The sequence below is a fragment of the Elephas maximus genome, chromosome 25 (genome assembly GCF_024166365.1).
Source record: "Elephas maximus indicus isolate mEleMax1 chromosome 25, mEleMax1 primary haplotype, whole genome shotgun sequence".
In the NCBI taxonomy this organism is placed as follows: Eukaryota; Metazoa; Chordata; class Mammalia; order Proboscidea; family Elephantidae; genus Elephas; species Elephas maximus.
The window spans coordinates 47257043-47273949 of NC_064843.1; the positions used below are offsets into that span (position 1 = coordinate 47257043).

A 16907-nucleotide genomic window follows, 5' to 3' on the forward strand; every position below is an offset into this window, starting at 1 on the left:
GATCATAACAGAATATTGTCCAATAGAGCACTGGAAGATGAGCCCCCTAGATTGGAAATCACCCAAAATACACAATGGCCACAAAAGTGGACTCGAGCATGTCAGTGATCATGAAGATGGCACAGGACTGGGCAACATTTCATTCTGTTGTGCGTGGGTCACCATGAATCCGAGCTGACTCCATGGCAACAAACAGCAACAAACGTGGTGGGATGGAGTAGTAGTTAAAATGAATGAACTAGATCTACCTGCAACAGCAAAGGCGCATTTTAAAGACATAATACCAAAACCAAAAACCCAGTGCCGTCGAGTCAATTCCAACTCATAGCAGCCCTACAGGACAGAGTAGAACTGCCCCATAGAGTTTCCAAGGAGCGCCTGGCAGATTCGAACTGCCAACCCTTTGGTTAGCAGCCATAGCACTTAACCACTACACCACCAGGGTTTCCTACCAGAGTACAGTGGACTCTTTGTTGCAACTACTCAACTCTGGCATTATAGAGTAAAAGCTACTTAAATGAACAAGCATGGCTATGTTCAATAAAACTTTACTAACAAAAACAGGTGGCAGGTTGGATTTGGCCCTCCGGTCTTAATTTGCTGACCTCTGATCTATATCGTTCTCTTCAGAAGACCATTTGAAAACACACAGCATATTGATATCTGCCTTTCAGAACAGAGCTTGCTCCTGGGATGAAAGGAAGAAGAATGGAATCAGGAAGAGTCACAGAGTAGATTTGAAATGAATTGCAACATTTTAATAATTAAAAAAAGTACTAAAGACATATGGGAAAATGTCAACATTTGTTAAACATGCATTGGTGGGTATATGTGTTAGTTATACAATTGTTTGTGTTTTTATCCATGATTTAAAAATGTAATACTGAAAAGAAAAGACGGATAAAAGGAATACATTAAAAATATTAAAGATAGGCCATCTAAGATGCATCATTTGGTCCCAACCCACCTGGAGCAAAAGAGAATGAACAACGCTAAAGACACAAGGAAAATATTAGCCCAAGAGACAAAAAGGGCCACATACACCAGAGAGTCTGTCAGCCTGAGACCAGAAGAGCTAGATGGTGCCTGGCTATCACCAAGGACCACTCTGACAAGGAACACAACAGAAAGTCCCCGACGGAGCAGAAGAAAAGTGGGGCGTAGGACTCAAATTCCAATAAAAAGACCAGACTTAGTGGTCTGACTGAGACTAGAGGAATCCCAGAAGACACAGCACCTGGACTCCCTGTTAAACAAGAACTAAAACCATCCCTGAAGCCAGCTCTTCAGACAAAGATTAGACTAGACTATAAGACATAAAATAATACTCATGAAGACTGCGCTTCTTATTCAAGTAGATACAGGAGACTAAACGGGCAGCTCCTGTCCGGAGGCAAGATGAGAAGTCAGAAAGGAATAGGAGCTGGTTGAATGGACACAGGAAATCCGGGGTGGAAAAGGGGAGTGTGCTGTCACATTATAGGGAGAGCAACTAGGGTCACATAACAATGCATGTAAAAATTTTTGTATGAGTAACTTGAGCTGTAAACTTTCACACATAGCACAATAAAATATATATATTTATATATTAAAGATAACATGAATCAAAATAATGAAAACAGAATCATGCAAAAATAGTACTCCTTCCAGAAGATTGTATCTTTGTATGACTCTTTCAGCCATTAATTAGGCCAAAACATTAAGAGGTATGAATTGCCCATGGGAGAAATTTCTCCTTGTTCTCAAAACTAGAAATTGTTGTTCAACTACTGTGGCACTGGTGTTTGGATCTAGGGCAACTAAGAATCATGTTATGACTGATCGCCTTATTTGCATTGGATACAGCAAATTTGATTTGAATTTGTGACCTACCTCTAGCAAAGCTCCAAGACTTTAGACTTGTATTTTAGGGTTGACCTCACCCGTCTTTCCATCTTATCATTTTCCCTTTATTGTGTTTATCTCTTCATTATAGAAGAATGGTAAAGTGTTCACACTCTACAGAAAAGCTGCCTGGATTCAAATCCCAGATGTACCTGCAACTAGCTATATAACCTTATGCAAGTTAATGAATAGCTCTGCTCCTCAGCTTTCTCATCTTTAAAATGGGATGATAACAATAGAATATATCACATAAAGTGGTAAGGGTTAAATAAGCTAATTATTTTCAAAACTCTTAGAACAGTGCCTGGCCCATAAAACCAAAAAACCAAACTTGTTGCCGTGGAGTCAATTCCGACTCATAGTGACCCTACAGGACAGAGTAGAACTACCCCATAGAGTTTCCAAGGAGCACCTGGTGGATTCAAACTGCCGACCTTTTGGTTAGCAGCTGTAGCTCTTAACCACTATGCCACCAGGGTTTCTGCCTGGCCCATAGTTAGTACTAAAACAGTGTTTGATTTGGAATACAATTAAGTAGTTTTGTTGATTTATTTTTTTATCTTGTTGAATTGTATGTATTGACTACTGTGAAATTTTCAGAGAGAACCATAGCTAATAATACAGTTTTTGGATTCCAAGAAACCAGTGACCGAATCCCAGACTGTGACTTTTTTTATCTCTGAGGTCATAGATAAGTTTTGTTAGCAAGTTGAAATGTAGAATCTTCAACTGCAATGTGGCATTATAACAGTACGCGCCTTCTAGGAACTTGTTATAAGAATTGAGTCATTAACTGTAACGAACTTAGCTATGTACAGAGTAAGTACTCAGATAGTAGCCATAAGTGTTACTGATAATTCTAAAACGATTGTTAGTAGTATTGAGCAAATACATATGACGGAGCTTAGTAGCACTAGAAATTAAAGTCCATTAATTTGGGGCCATGGTAGAAAAAATTGGTATTTCTGACGGTGTCAAGTCTGATGTCTCAGTAACTTCTCAGGGACCTGTGGGGTGAGGGAATTGCAGAAATAGTCTCACACTTGTAATATACAAACCTACACATTTAAACTCAAGCTGGAACTCCATAGCTTCACAGAGTTCCTTGGAGCCATCTTCTCTAGTTGTCCCTCCATGAAAAGAGATTGATCATCAGGCAGAAAGTGTCACTTAAGAAGCTTTAGAGTTTAAATAGCAGGAGCTGAACCAAGCTGAGTAGCAATTATCAAAACCTTGTCTCCAAAAGTAGAAAATTTAATCCTCCAGATTAAATTTAAAAAGCTGTCCTTCCAACACCATATTAATTAGAGGCTAGAACTAGACTTATGAAAACATTGCCAGGATAGGGTCTGTCTATCTTATAGCAAAACATATTTCGTAATCCCACGATGCTCCAAGGTTGTGCTAAGCTGCTTTGGTTTTATCTGCATGGCATTCTTAATATAGCTCGAAGGGGCTTTTTGCTTATTCGTTTGGAGCTCACATCTCTTAGTTTTATTATTTGCTTGGGAAGGATATAAACAAAGACTACGTCCTAAACCAGGTCCTGTAATATCTTGCTACTCACAGTGTGGTCGCTGGCCCAGCAGTATCCTAAAATTCAAGGGGTTCTTGTAAAATGCAGATTCTAAGTTAGCCAAAAATTCTGCATTTCTTTTTTTCTTTTTCTGTTTGTTTTACTCTTTCCTCCCTGGGTTCCCTGTGTCCATCCAACCAGTTCCTGTCCCTTCCTGCCTTCTCATCCTGACTCCAAACAGGAGCCGCCCATTTGGTCTTCTATATCTGATTGAACTAAGAAGCACACTCTTTATGAGTATAATTTTTTGCTTTACAGTATGTCTAATGTTTATCTGAAGAGTGGGCTCTGGGAATGGTTTTAGTTCTGGGTTAACAGAGTGTCTGGGAGCCATAGTTTCAGGGGTTCCTCCAGTCTCTGTCAGATCATTAAGTCTGATCTTTTTACATGAATTTGAGTTCTGCTCTGTACTTTTCTCCTGCTCTTTCAGGGACTCTCTGTTGTGTCCCCTATCAGGGCGATCATTGGTGGTAGCCGGGCAGACTTCTGGTCTCAGGCTGGTGAAGTCTCTGCACAAGGAGGCATTGATCCAAAGTTACCGTCTACAGGACTTTGTTTGGGATCTCACCCTTGCTGCCTCCTTCCCTTCCCAGTCCTGCTCACTCCCCTACAATATTGTTGGGGAATATTTTATTTAATAAACCCCTTCCTCATATGTCCTTGTCTCAGGGTTTGCTTCTTTGGAACTCAAACTAAGACATGCCATCTTAGCTCACTGTAACATAGCAAGACGCCAGCACCCAACCACCAGTTAGATTGTTTCTGCAGTTCACTTGGTCACTGGTTTAGTTCTTGAATCTCTTATTCAACCTGAGTCAGATTTTATGAAGATCGAAAGACTGCAGGAGGCCAATGGAGTCTAGGAATTCCACACTTGGAAATTCAGATGCTCACATTCTGAAAATGTAAAGATAATAATGTATGCTTTACTTTTTGAAAGAGCTAACTTTATCTCTGTGGCAAAGGTGATGATGATGCTATCCTTCAGTGGTTTTTATAAGCAACCCATGAAAAGCGCTAATGATCTAGAAGACCTGAGCCGCCCATTGTGGCAGCCACAGTCACGTGCAGCTACTGAGCACTTGAAAAGTGGCTAGGGCAGAGTCAGATGGGCTATAACTGTAAACTACACTCTAGTTTTGAAGACTTAGCACAAAAAAAAGAATGTAACATACCTCATTGAAATTTTTATATTGATTACCTGATTAATAGTTATATTTTTAAAATATTGGGTTAAAGAAAATATGTTATTAACATTAATTTTACATGTCTCTATTTACTTTTCTAATGTGGCTACTAAAAAAATTTAAATTACATGTGTGGTTCATTGTAAACATGTCATGGGAGCGGTATCCTCCTCTCTCTTCAGGAGGGGGAAGGAGAATCAAGGTCAACAGCCCAAGGCTGATTCCTCTCTCCGCCATCTTTACCAATTCTGATATCAACCAACCCTCCTGCAGCAATCTCTACCTCTGCACTGGGTTTGATAATTCATTGCAATGGCCACACAGAACTCACAGACCATACTCATGATTATGGGATTTATTAGGGAAGTAATAATTACAGTTCAGGCCCAGGAACACTCAGGTTATGTTTCTTCCATCAGGACAACCTCTTCCCAGCCATGCTTTCCTGGCCCTCAGCCTCTGCCCAAAGGCACTCAGCTTTCTCTCTCCATGGGCCAGGAAGCCCGCCGTGCCATCTCCTGCTGCTGCATCTCTACTGCAGGCTCTCTGCTGCCAGGTCTCACTGTCTTCAGTGTTACAGCACTCTCTCTCTCTCTCTCTCTGTCCCAGTTCCAGGAGCTTCTCAGCACAGGGATCATGGGTCCAAAAGATGCTGTCTCTGCTCGTGGCTGTTTTTTACTGGTGCTGTAGGATCCTTTCTTTCTCTGCTCTAGGGTAGCTCATTTCAAGCCTAGCAGGATGGCAAAACTGACCAGTTCCCTTGGTGGGCCACAATTACCTGTCACACTGTCCTGCCCAGTCACTTGGGTGGGAGTGTCAAGATCACAGTGAGAAAGGCCACACAAAATCAACCCATTGCACTGAACTCATATTATATTTCTACTGGACCGCAAATATGGATCTGGTACTTAATATAATGGAGGTTTTAGCCTTCAACCTACAAGGGCAGATCAAGTTACATCTCCCCCGGCCCAACTCTTCATAATGCCTCCACAATATCTATTTGTGGTGTGGAATTAGCACCCAGTGTACATAGAAATCTGTACATTACTCTCCCTTACAAATACTATTACCAATGTATAAAGTTATATAATGTTATAAATATTATACCAGAGACACTTAAGAAACCAGTGCCAGTAGTCATTACTCTTAGTTTAAAATTACCTCATTTGAGGAAAATTGATTTTCAGGCTCTTAAAGAGTTACTCTGATGCTTTTCTCTTTGTAGATGAAGTTTGGTGGTCAATAATTTGGCTTCACTCCCACACCTCTTCTGTGCTCTTTTCTAACCCCTCTACCAACAGTCTGTACGGTTCAAGGCCTCAATACTTCTCACAAGAACTATTGCATTTTTAGCTTTCTGATTGATCTCCTCCTCTTTGATTACTCAGCCTCCAATCCATCCTAAACATGGCTGGCAGATAATCTCTCTATACACAGTTCTAGTCCTGGTGCTCCTCAACTCCCCCCTAAAAAAATAAAAAAGCCTTAGGTAGTACAACATCTCTTGCTAAATTACCTATAGATTCCTGAACAGACATTGGTTGCTCTCCATGCTCTGTCCCCAAGTCAGTTTTTGTTGTTGTTGTTCCAACTCCCCTCAGCCTTTCCTTTTACAACTTCAGTTAGACTGCATTCAGTTCCCTCAAACTCCTGCCAAGTTTATTTCCCTTTGGTTCATTTACCAGATGATTTCCTCTGCTTAGAATCTTCTCTTCCCTTTCCCATCACTCTACGCCCACCATTCCTCAAATTTCATCTCAAATGCTACTGTATTACATAACAGTGTCTTATCAGTGCCTTAAGGCAGGAAATTTAAAAAAAAAAAATCAATGAAACACTAGTAGAAACAACAAAACTAAGTATAAAAGCTTGTTGAACTGAAAGGCATTATTTCCTTGGAAAGAGAGCCAAATCAATGCCAACAATATCAGATGGTTGCTTGGCTCTCATTTTATCTTCTCTTGAAGAATTTTTTTGGGAACCCAGAATGTTTACTATGTGTTCAAAATCGTCTTCCAGAATGGCCCTTCTACTCGCTACTTCCCATTTTTCTGGAAGCCATGTGAGATCGCTGGTGAGTGGTGTGACGTAGGGATTAAGATTAGAAGAGTAGTGAGGGATTAACAAAGTTAGGGAGATGAAGAGTATTGGACATTGTGTGACGTTATGACTACCGCTGATTTAGAGAACTTCTAGATTTGTAATTAACATTTCATGATCTCCGGTGTAGCTGTTTTTGCTTGGGTAGATTATATTTGCATTTCTGTTGAAAATATATTTCATTATATTTTAAAGGCATTTTCTATAACTGTTTATAATGCAAAAAAAAAAAAATAGTAAAAAGTGTTCGGTTATTGAAAGGCAACATTTCAGTTGCCTATCAATGCCACCAAGTTTAAAGAGCAGAAAAAACTTTATGTGTAAAGAATATTTCTTTAGAAAAGGCCAGGTCACTCTGGGATTTGAATGTAATTACGTCATTTTTACAAAAAAAGAGGGGAAACCATGAGGCATACAAATTGAACTAATTTGCCTTCCTGGAAGCCGAGCTAAAAACATGTATCTAATGACTGTGCAGTATTTAAGCTAATACGAGTATGATTGATATTTTCAGGAATGGACAAATGAGGTTTTCAGTTTGGCAACAAACCTGCTGGCCCAAAACATGTCCAGGAATGCATTTCTGGAAAAAGCGTAAGTAGCTCTAATTTTATTGCTAAGGGTGTTGCTGCTTCTGAGTCAGTTTCCTTTCTCCTTTGTGAGTCTTTTGTTTATGCTGCACTGGCTCCTCACGTTCATAAACATAAATTTTCCTTTGGGATTTGTTAGAGTACTGATACCTTCCCTGTTCCATATTGGAAGACTCCCAAGAAAATTTGCTGTTATTTTCTCCAAGCTGCACCTCCTCCATGTTACGCCTGGGCTGAGCACCCCTGAATGTCAATGCCCGTGATACACAACAAGGAGACACATGCAAATCCTGGCAGCTGTGCTTAGAACTAAAAAATTACTCATATCAGAAAATCCTCTGCTTCTACATCTGCCTTTGTTGTCAGTTACAAACCTGAAGAAGAGAATAAACAGCAAAGGTCACTCATTTCACTAGAGTCTTAGACTTCTGATAGATGATACAATAACTTCTCTGCCCACTGAAACTCATAGGTTGATGCCCTGATTCCAGCCCTGTAGACGGTCACAGCAGGTGTTAGAAAAAAAAAGAATGTAGAAGAAAGATTAAAATGAAGATGAGGAGATACATCGTGAACATTGGAATCAATGTCTCAGAACAATTTGTATAAAAATTATTAAACAGAAGTCTAAATTGCTGTGTAAACTTTTCACCTAAAACACAATTATATATATTTATATATATTTTAAAATAATAAAATAAACCCACTATATTAAAAAAGGAAACCCTGGTGGCGTAGTGGTTAAGTGCTATGGCTGCTAACCAAAGGCTCGGCAGTTCGAATCCGCCAGGTGCTCCTTGGAAACACTATGGGGTGGTTCTACTCTGTCCTATAGGGTCGCTATGAGTCGGAATCGTCTCAACGGCACTGGGTTGGGTTTGGTTTTTGGTATTAAAAAAAAAAACCCTTTGGATCACAACGGTCTGATTCCCAGCCAATCAAGTGGACGGCACAGTACCGGGCAGTGTTTCATTCCATTGCACATGGGGTCACCAAATGTTGGGAGCCAACTGGATGAAAGCTAACAACAACAACAATTTATAATAAAGTGTGATGAGTATGTAAATGCTCAGGTACAGCCCTACCAGCAGGTAGAAAGTAGTAGTCAAAGTTTTCATCTATACAATAAGTAAGTTGAGATGTAAGCTTAAAAAAAAAAAAAAAAAGAAGGAAAGAAAAGCAAAACATGATTACCAAATTGTTCTGGAATTACAACAGCGTTTCTAAAAATGATTTGACCAAGGAAAATAATGATTTATGCCAGATGAGCAGCAAGAAAGACTGGTTGTGTTCATTTTGGAAGCTGTGGGTGTTCGAGTTTGGGAAGCTTTAAATCAAAACCACAAGCAGAAACGTTGTTAGGTGGTCCTGTTCTACTTAATGGTCACCTCTCTTCCCTCTTCTTCTGCAAGACTTACCCATTATTCCAGACCTAAGACTCCAGCCCACATTTCTTTTTGACTCTTCCATGAATTTGTTTTACTCAGTATTGCCCAGATCCTCATTTAAATGTTTTTCATACGTTCATCTTATCTCCTAAATTAATGCTTTATCTTGAGAACACTTCCTATATACTTTCCTTTTCCTGCCCCATCCTTTTTTTCCTCCCTCTTTCTTTGATCCTACCATCCATCATCCAACGAACATTTCCAGAAAATGTATTGTGCCAGGCAATGTTAATGGACAGAGACATAAACAAGATGTTTTACCTGAAATACAGGATTTTATAGCTTCGTATACTTGACTAATCATTGTCTATTACACATGTCTATTCCAGATAAGTTTTTCCTTGTGAATTATGAGTAGTTGTTGCGAACATTCTAGAACATGTCTTTTGATGGACATATATTGTAAGCATTTCTTTCGTACGTATACCTAGATACAGTACTACTGGATCATAGCATGCGCACTAAAGGAGTAGTCCTAATTTGCACTTTCATCAGCCGTGTTTGAGAGTTCTGGCGTTCCACCTCTCTAGCCATACATCCAAAAACAGCTGAGGAGATATATACAGTTGTTATGTTCACATAATTGAATACTGTATATCAAAGAGAATGGTTGACAATTGTAAGCAAAAATAATATGGATGGATCTCAAAAACATAATACTGAGTAAAAGAAGCCAGACACAAAAGGATATGATCCATTTATATAAAGTGCAAAAACAGGCAAAAATAATCTATGCTGTTAAAAGACACATGTCTTAGTCATCTAAACCTGAAACCAAACTCATTGCTATTGAGTCGGTTCCAACTCATAATGACCCTATAGGACAGAGTAGAACTGCCCCATGGGGTTTCCAAGGAGCGCCTGGTGGATTTGAACTGCCAACCTTTTGATTAGCACCCATAGCTCTTAATCACTATGCCAACAGGGTTTCCTTTAATCATCTAGTGCTGCTATAATAGAAATACAAGAAGTGGATGGCTTCAACAAAGAGAAGTTCATTCTCTCACAGTCCAGTAGGCTACAAGTCCAAATTCAGGGCATCAGCTCCAGGGGAAGCCTTTCTCTCTCTGTCAGCTCTGAAGGAAGTTCCTTGTCATCCATCTTCCCTTGGTCTGGGAACATGTCAGTGCAGGAAACTGAGGTCCAAAGGACAAGCTCTGCTCTTGGCACTGCATTCTTTGTGATACGAGGTTCCCATGTCTTTCTGTCTGCTTCTCTCTTTTATATCTCAAAAGAGATTGGCTAAAGACACTATCTCATCTTGTAGATGTCATCTATGCACCTGCCACTAATCCATCTTATTACATCATAGTGTTAGGATTTACGACACATACAGGTGTCACATCAGATGACAAAGTGGTAGACAGTCATACAATACCGGGAATCATGACCTAGCCAAGTTGACATACATTTTGGGGGGACACAATTCCATCCATGACAGCATGATAACAGTTTCCTTGGGGGGATAGGTTCTGCAAGGGGGCAGGAGAGGGGCTTCTGGGTTGCTGATAAAGTGATCATGCTCCGTGTCTTGACCTGGGCGCTGTTTGCAAAGGCACGGGCAGTTTGTGAAAAATCCAGCAGACTCTACATTTACACAAGCCCTTTGTGATCTATTTTATTCTTCCTTAAAAAAAGCTTTTATTAAAATTTAACATTCGTTTTTCTGCTTCTCCAACAGCTATACTAAACTTAAGCTGCAAGTCACTCCAGAAGGGCGCATTCCTCTCAAAAAGTAAGCTGCGTGAGCATTTCCCATTATTCATTTTCTTTTTCACAAAGACTTGAATCCGGGCCATGATTCTGTCTTGTTTCTTCACCAGCCTAAGTGGGAGCATGGAAGGGCGTGGTGACACCCCTTCCCCCACCTACCATGTCTCACTTCCCTGCCCCTAGGTTTCTAGTAGAGATTTACCTGGGTCCCCCTTTCCCATGGTATCTTCAAGAAACACCAAAGCAGGAAGGGGATGGTGGGGGTGGTGGGGGTGGGGGAATCTTGCTGCCAGACCCAAATGACCATCTGATATTCAGATCAACTTTGGGAGTGAAAACTGGGCAAACTTAGTGTCTCCTTTGAGGAGCCCTGATGGTGCAGTGGTTAAGCACTTGACTGCTAACTGAAAGGTCTGTGGTTCAAACCCACCTGCTGCTCTGCAGGAGAAAGATGTGGTGGTCTGCTCCCATAAAGACTTACAGTCGTGGAAGCCCTATGAGGCAGTTCTATTCTGTCCTGTATTGTTGCTATGAGTCAGAATTGACTCGATGGCAGTGGGTTTGGTTTTTGGGTTAGTGCTTCTTCTGCCAAGAATAAACTCAAATGACCCCAGGAGCCAGGCAGGAACCTGAATGATTCATCAGGCTAGGAGCAGGAAGAAAAACTGAGGAGCAAAGCCCTGTCTAAAAGAGACAACAATGACTCGCCTCCATTATTCCTCACGGGAATAGTGGGATCTGGGTGCTAGATTTTCTAATGTTTCTATAGAATCCATTAACCCAAATTTTGATACGAAATTTTCCAGTACTTAATTTTTTAAAGCCAAATTACAGGGCAAAGAAAGCACATCTCTAGACCATATTCATGATCATAGCAACACGCAAGCCACCACTGACCGAGGGGTGACGGCTATGCATGAGTTACATTGGCTTGGCCAGGAATCAAACCCAGGTCTCCTGCACTGAAGGCGAGAATCCTACCGCTGAACCACCACTGTCTCCAATGGTAACAATTTTAGTGGAAAGAGGCACAGAGATGAATAAGGATCTTTTTCAACCTTTGACTTGCTAGCTATCAGTGAGCTTCTGTTAATAAAAAAGCTTGGGGTGATGGAAAGCAGCTAAGACTGTATATTTATTTTAGTGCCTAATGATTAGAAAAAAAATCATTAGAAGTTATTTAATGCAATACTTTTAAATTGAGACATCACCATAGTTTCAAAATACTGATTTTATTTCAGACACTTTAATTTTTTAAAAGCACACTCATAGATCTTCCAGAACACTGATACAGATGCATAGAAAAATGGGTATCTTTTCATTGTGTGAAGATGAGTGATAAATAGGCTTGACTCAATGGAACATTTTCAGCTGTCATCTTCAATATGTGTTGTGATCCATATACCTTTTCAGCTTCTCTCGTTTTGTTTTTTCACTTCACAGTGTGTACCGCTTGTTTTCAGCTGACCGGAAGCGGGTGGAAACTGCGTTAGAGGCTTGTAGTCTTCCATCATCAAGGGTGAGCTCTTGCCTTCCTAAAAATAGCACAGCTAAATAGCTTTCAAAAATCCATAAAAATATAATTACCCCGATAGTACCTAATTTTTTTTTTTTAATTAAGAAGACCACAGGACTTATTTGTTAATATTTGCAATATATAGGACCACTGTTATTGTATTTTCTTTTATTACCCTGGAAACCCTGGTGGCGTAGTGATTAAGTGCTGTGGCTGCTAACCAAAAGGTCAGCAGTTCAAATCCACCAGGCACTCCTTGGAAACTCTATGAGGCAATTCTACTCAGTCCTATAGGGTCGCTATGAGTCGGAATTGACTTGGTAGCAACAGGTTTGATTTGGTTTCTGGTCTTATCACCCTAATATTTCAATCTAGGCTGAATCTTGCTCTTTGTAGCTATGAAAACAATAAACATCTAATCAGGAATATAAAATAGTATTGACCAAAAGTGTTGATGTTTTCAAGAAGACCATTTGAAATTTGAATTTAAACCTATATTAACAATAAACCTTATTCTTTTATTGTGCTTTAAATGAAGGTTTACAGAGCAAATTAGTATCTCATTAAACAATGAATACACATATTGTTTTGTGACATTGGTTGCCAACCCCACAACGTGTCAACACTCTCGACTTCTCAACTTTGGTTTCTCCATTATCAGCTTTCCTGGCCCTCCTGCCTTCTTGTCCTTGCCCCTGGGTTAAACCCTTTCTTCATGTCCCTTGAGCTATTAACTATTATAGTATGAAAGCATTATGATTAGGGAGATACTTGAAACATTTATTTCATCCTTTATAAATTTATAGTTTTAAGATTTACAAGTTACAAAGCAATTGATATGCTAATACATGTTTATAAATAAATATATTTACATGATCGGGGGAGTTTGTGCTCAAAAGTTTTTAATGAGAAGGGTGTATGATCAAACTAATTTGGAAACCACCTACCTGTCTCTTATGGTGATAACCTGCAGGACAAGCATGGAATATACTTTTTTTAATGCCTGTCACATCGGAGACACTCAATGTATGTTGTTGTTGTGTGCCATCAATTCAATTCCGGCTCATAGTGACTCCAAATAACAGGGTGGAACTGCCCCATAGGGTTTCTTACACTGTAATCTTTACAGGAGCAGATTGCCAGGTCTTTTCTCCTGTGGAGCGGCTGGTGGGTTCGAATTGCTGACCTTTCGGGTGCTTAACCTTTGTGCTACCAGGGCTCCTTTTCACTGTATGTTAGCAACCAAAATAATTTGCCTTAATTTTGATACATTTCTACATACTTAGCTCTAAAATGATTTGTTATCATTGTTACTGGAAGAACAGAGTCAATTGCATAAAACTTTTCCTCATGATAAATGCAGAGCTTTTCTTTCTATGACAAATTATTTTTACTCAAGTATCAAAGCAACAAGTAAGAACTTACCTGAGGGTACAACTGACTTGGTAGGAAGAACTTGTGAGCCTCTTCAAACATGCTAACCATACTTCTGTGGCACTGAATGAAGCTGAGAAGCCATTCTTAAACTTATGATTGAACCATGAAAAAAAAAAAATTTAAAGCCTATTGTAAATGCATCAGCCAAATGACGTTTATTAAGGACAAATGACGTTTATTAACAACTTTGGTAGGTGCCTCTTCATCCTCGGTGTTCGGCTATAGGTGGAAAAAGCTGATGATGTAGCAAAAACTGGGCAGAGCTTTGGAAGGGCTCCTCAAGCCATTTTGACTTTCACTTTAATTAGGAAAATAAAATGTTGGAGCTAGCTCTTTATTGCTCATTCAGTAGATGCCTTGAAAGCAGAAAAGATACAAGGGTCTGTCATTGATTCAACAATTATTTCTGGAGTTCCCACTCTGTGCCTGCAGGCAATTAGAATATGGTGGTGAGCAAAATGAAGTATAGGGATTCAAAAGTCCTGTTGGAGAGCTAGTCAACTAACATATGGGCTAATGCGTATAAATTGGGAGGGTGCCGCTATGAAAGAAAGGAATTGAGTGGTGCCACCAAGAATACCCTGGTGGTGTACTGGTTAAAAGCTACAGCTGCTAACCAAAAGGCCAGCAATTCAAATCTACCAGGAGCTCCTTGGAAATTCTGTGGGGCAGTTCCACTCTGTCCTGTAGGGTCGCTGTGAGTCAGAATCAACTCCATGGCAATGGGTTTGGTGTTTGAGTTTTACTGAGAATACAGGAAGCTTGCTCCAGGAAAAGAAAACATGTGTTCAAACTCCCAAGCCTGGGAAGAACTTAATGAGGTTGAGCAACTAAAGAAAGACCACAGCATTCAAGCATAAAGAGCAAGCTAGAAAGGTGGATTTGGGAAGTACAAAGGATTTTTTTTCCTCTGCAATTGCTCCTGATTTTACTGTTATTGGAGACCAGCTTATGAAATACAATGATCAAAATTTTTAACTTATTATAAATCTAGCTAGAGAAAGGAGAAATTGAAAACGAAGCTGAATAGAAAATCAAATCCAACAACCAGTTCTAGTAAATTGCAATTTTCTAAACAATTTGATTCTGACAATTCAGTCAATAAACATAAATTGAGGCTTTACAGTCCACTATTTGTATTATAGGTTTAAATCTGCAGGCCAATAGCAACTGGAGACACTTGAAAAGGAAAATGAGATTCAAATAACAGGAACCAGGTTTAAATTGAAAAGATATATATCTTCTGCAAATGTAATGACCATTTTCTGAAAACAAATTAAGGCTTTTTTAAAAATGTAATCAACCTCCATCCTAAAGTTTTAAAAGATCATTATTCACTGTAAAGCATAATTTACTTTGAGGACTTGTAAAATTAGAATGCTTTAAAAAGATCTGAAGACCAAAGACAGTTTTGGTGCTAAGAAATAACGGTGCTGTGAGTTGACTATGGCTCATCAAGAAGATATGTTAAATTCTTGTGGTAATTTCATATCTACAGTAAGGAGCTCTAGAAAATAACCACTAATTAGCACAAAGCTTCTGGGTATATTAACATGAGGTATATTAAACTAAACACCCCACAGATGGAAAATGTTTCCAACATTGTAGATACACCGCACGTCTAGGAGGCTCATTTCAGGGCTAGCGGTCTTTCAGACTAGATTTAATGGCGTTCTGTAAATAGACTCATTACCAGAAATGCAGTGGATATCCTGTTGAGATTTTTTCAACATTGTCTCTGAGCGCATTGTTAGGGATAATTAATGCACTTGAACTTGTATTGCGGCCAACATGATCCGCTGGAATAACACATTCCTTTGGAGGGTACTCCTTTAGAGATTATAGTTACTTGCCTAAAGTGAACTTAATTGCTAAAAAGTAGTACTGTACCTAAAAAGAGAGACAAAGCAATTACTGCCCTTCTATTAATAATCTAAACATACTTTCCAGTGAGACCTTTGAAAACCTTTCCATGTTCAGCAAATTACCACTTTACCCAAAAACTCTCTGAGAACTGAAATTAGTTTATTTGTACCAGATTCACTTTGATTTAAGGCCTTATTAACTGGAAAAGAACTCAGTGACATTTAGGATTGTGCTATCGTATTGGCATTGCATTGACATACGAACTTGCATTTTAACAAAGAAAATAAGGAACAAATCCATGTATTTATTTTAAATAATAAAGTTTAGTTGATATACATACATGTAATATAAAAAAATCATAATTATTTTGGATTTAAAGAATACTGTACATTTAACTAGAGCCCTCTTGGTGCAGTGGTTAAGAGCTCGGCTGCTAACCAAAAGGTCGACAGTTCGAATCCACCAGCCGCTCCTTGGAAACCTGATGGGGCAGTTCTACTCTGTCCTACAGGGTTGCTGAGTCGGATTCGACTCAACAGCAACAGGTTTAGTTTGGTTTTTATACATTTAACTAAAGAGAAAAATAAACTGTATAAAAAAAATTCTTCTCTCCGGAAACTGTAGTAGATTGCCTTTCTCCTATGCCTTACTTCCAGAATATAAATCTGATACATAAGCATTTTTGCAGTTGTAATCCTTAAAATCACTAATATTCAAATTCTATTTTAATACCACCTTAAGTATTCAGCTCATTATGAGGCATTTGCTTTTAATTATCTCATGTGCTCTGTGGCTCATTCGACTTTTGTTTTATAACTTTAGAACAAAAATATTGAGAATAGATTGCGTTCCTGATTTCATGGGAAATAAATAACCCATCGATTTGTCAAGATAAAATCTGTATTCAGATTCTTTATTCATTAGAGACTTCTTGGATAAATTAATATAATTTAAAAGTAACATTTTTCTGAATGTTAAAGTAAGACCTGTTTATTAAAGAGTTTTTCTTTTAATCCAGAAATTCATAAAGAAGATAAAAACCACCACCCAAAAACTGCTGTGAACATTTAGCTTACCGGTTTACACTGTGTATTATGGGATCAAGTGACCATGATTCAGAATATAGCCCTTACTCCCCACTTTCTCATTAAGGACTTTAGACAAATTTCATAATCGCACAGACCCTCAGTGTTCCTATCTGTAAAAGGGGCCACTAACGAATCTAGCCTCATAGAATGGTCATGGGGTTATAGTAAGTCTCAATAAATATTCCGAGCTTTTTTTTTCATACATATATGTATGTTTGTTCATTTTTTTTTTTGTTTGTTTTTAATGTAGCCTCATATTCTGTATAGGTTTGGGGACTTTTATTTAACTTCTTACGGAAAATTTCGAATATGTACCAGAATAGTCTAATAAACCTATAAGGTGTCCACTACACAGTGTCAATAATCAACTGATGGCCAGTATTATTTCATCCATATCACTACTCACTACCGACCCCCTTGATTACTTTGAACCAGATTCCAGATACTATATCATTTCACTCATAAATATGTCTACAAAAAAAACATTGCCATCGAGTTG

General features: G+C 38.9%; 1 protein-coding gene across 5 annotated transcripts in view; it reads left to right on the plus strand.

Moving 5' to 3' along the window:
- Nucleotides 1-16907, plus strand: part of PLCB1 (phospholipase C beta 1) — an 844448-nt gene that overhangs the window by 567302 nt on the left and 260239 nt on the right. For all 5 annotated transcript variants that reach the window (XM_049869953.1, XM_049869954.1, XM_049869956.1 and 2 more), the window contains exons 5-7: nt 7265-7344; nt 10470-10523; nt 11945-12020. In XM_049869953.1, coding sequence (XP_049725910.1) covers nt 7265-7344; nt 10470-10523; nt 11945-12020 — 210 coding nt within the window. The remainder of the gene's footprint in view (nt 1-7264; nt 7345-10469; nt 10524-11944; nt 12021-16907) is intronic.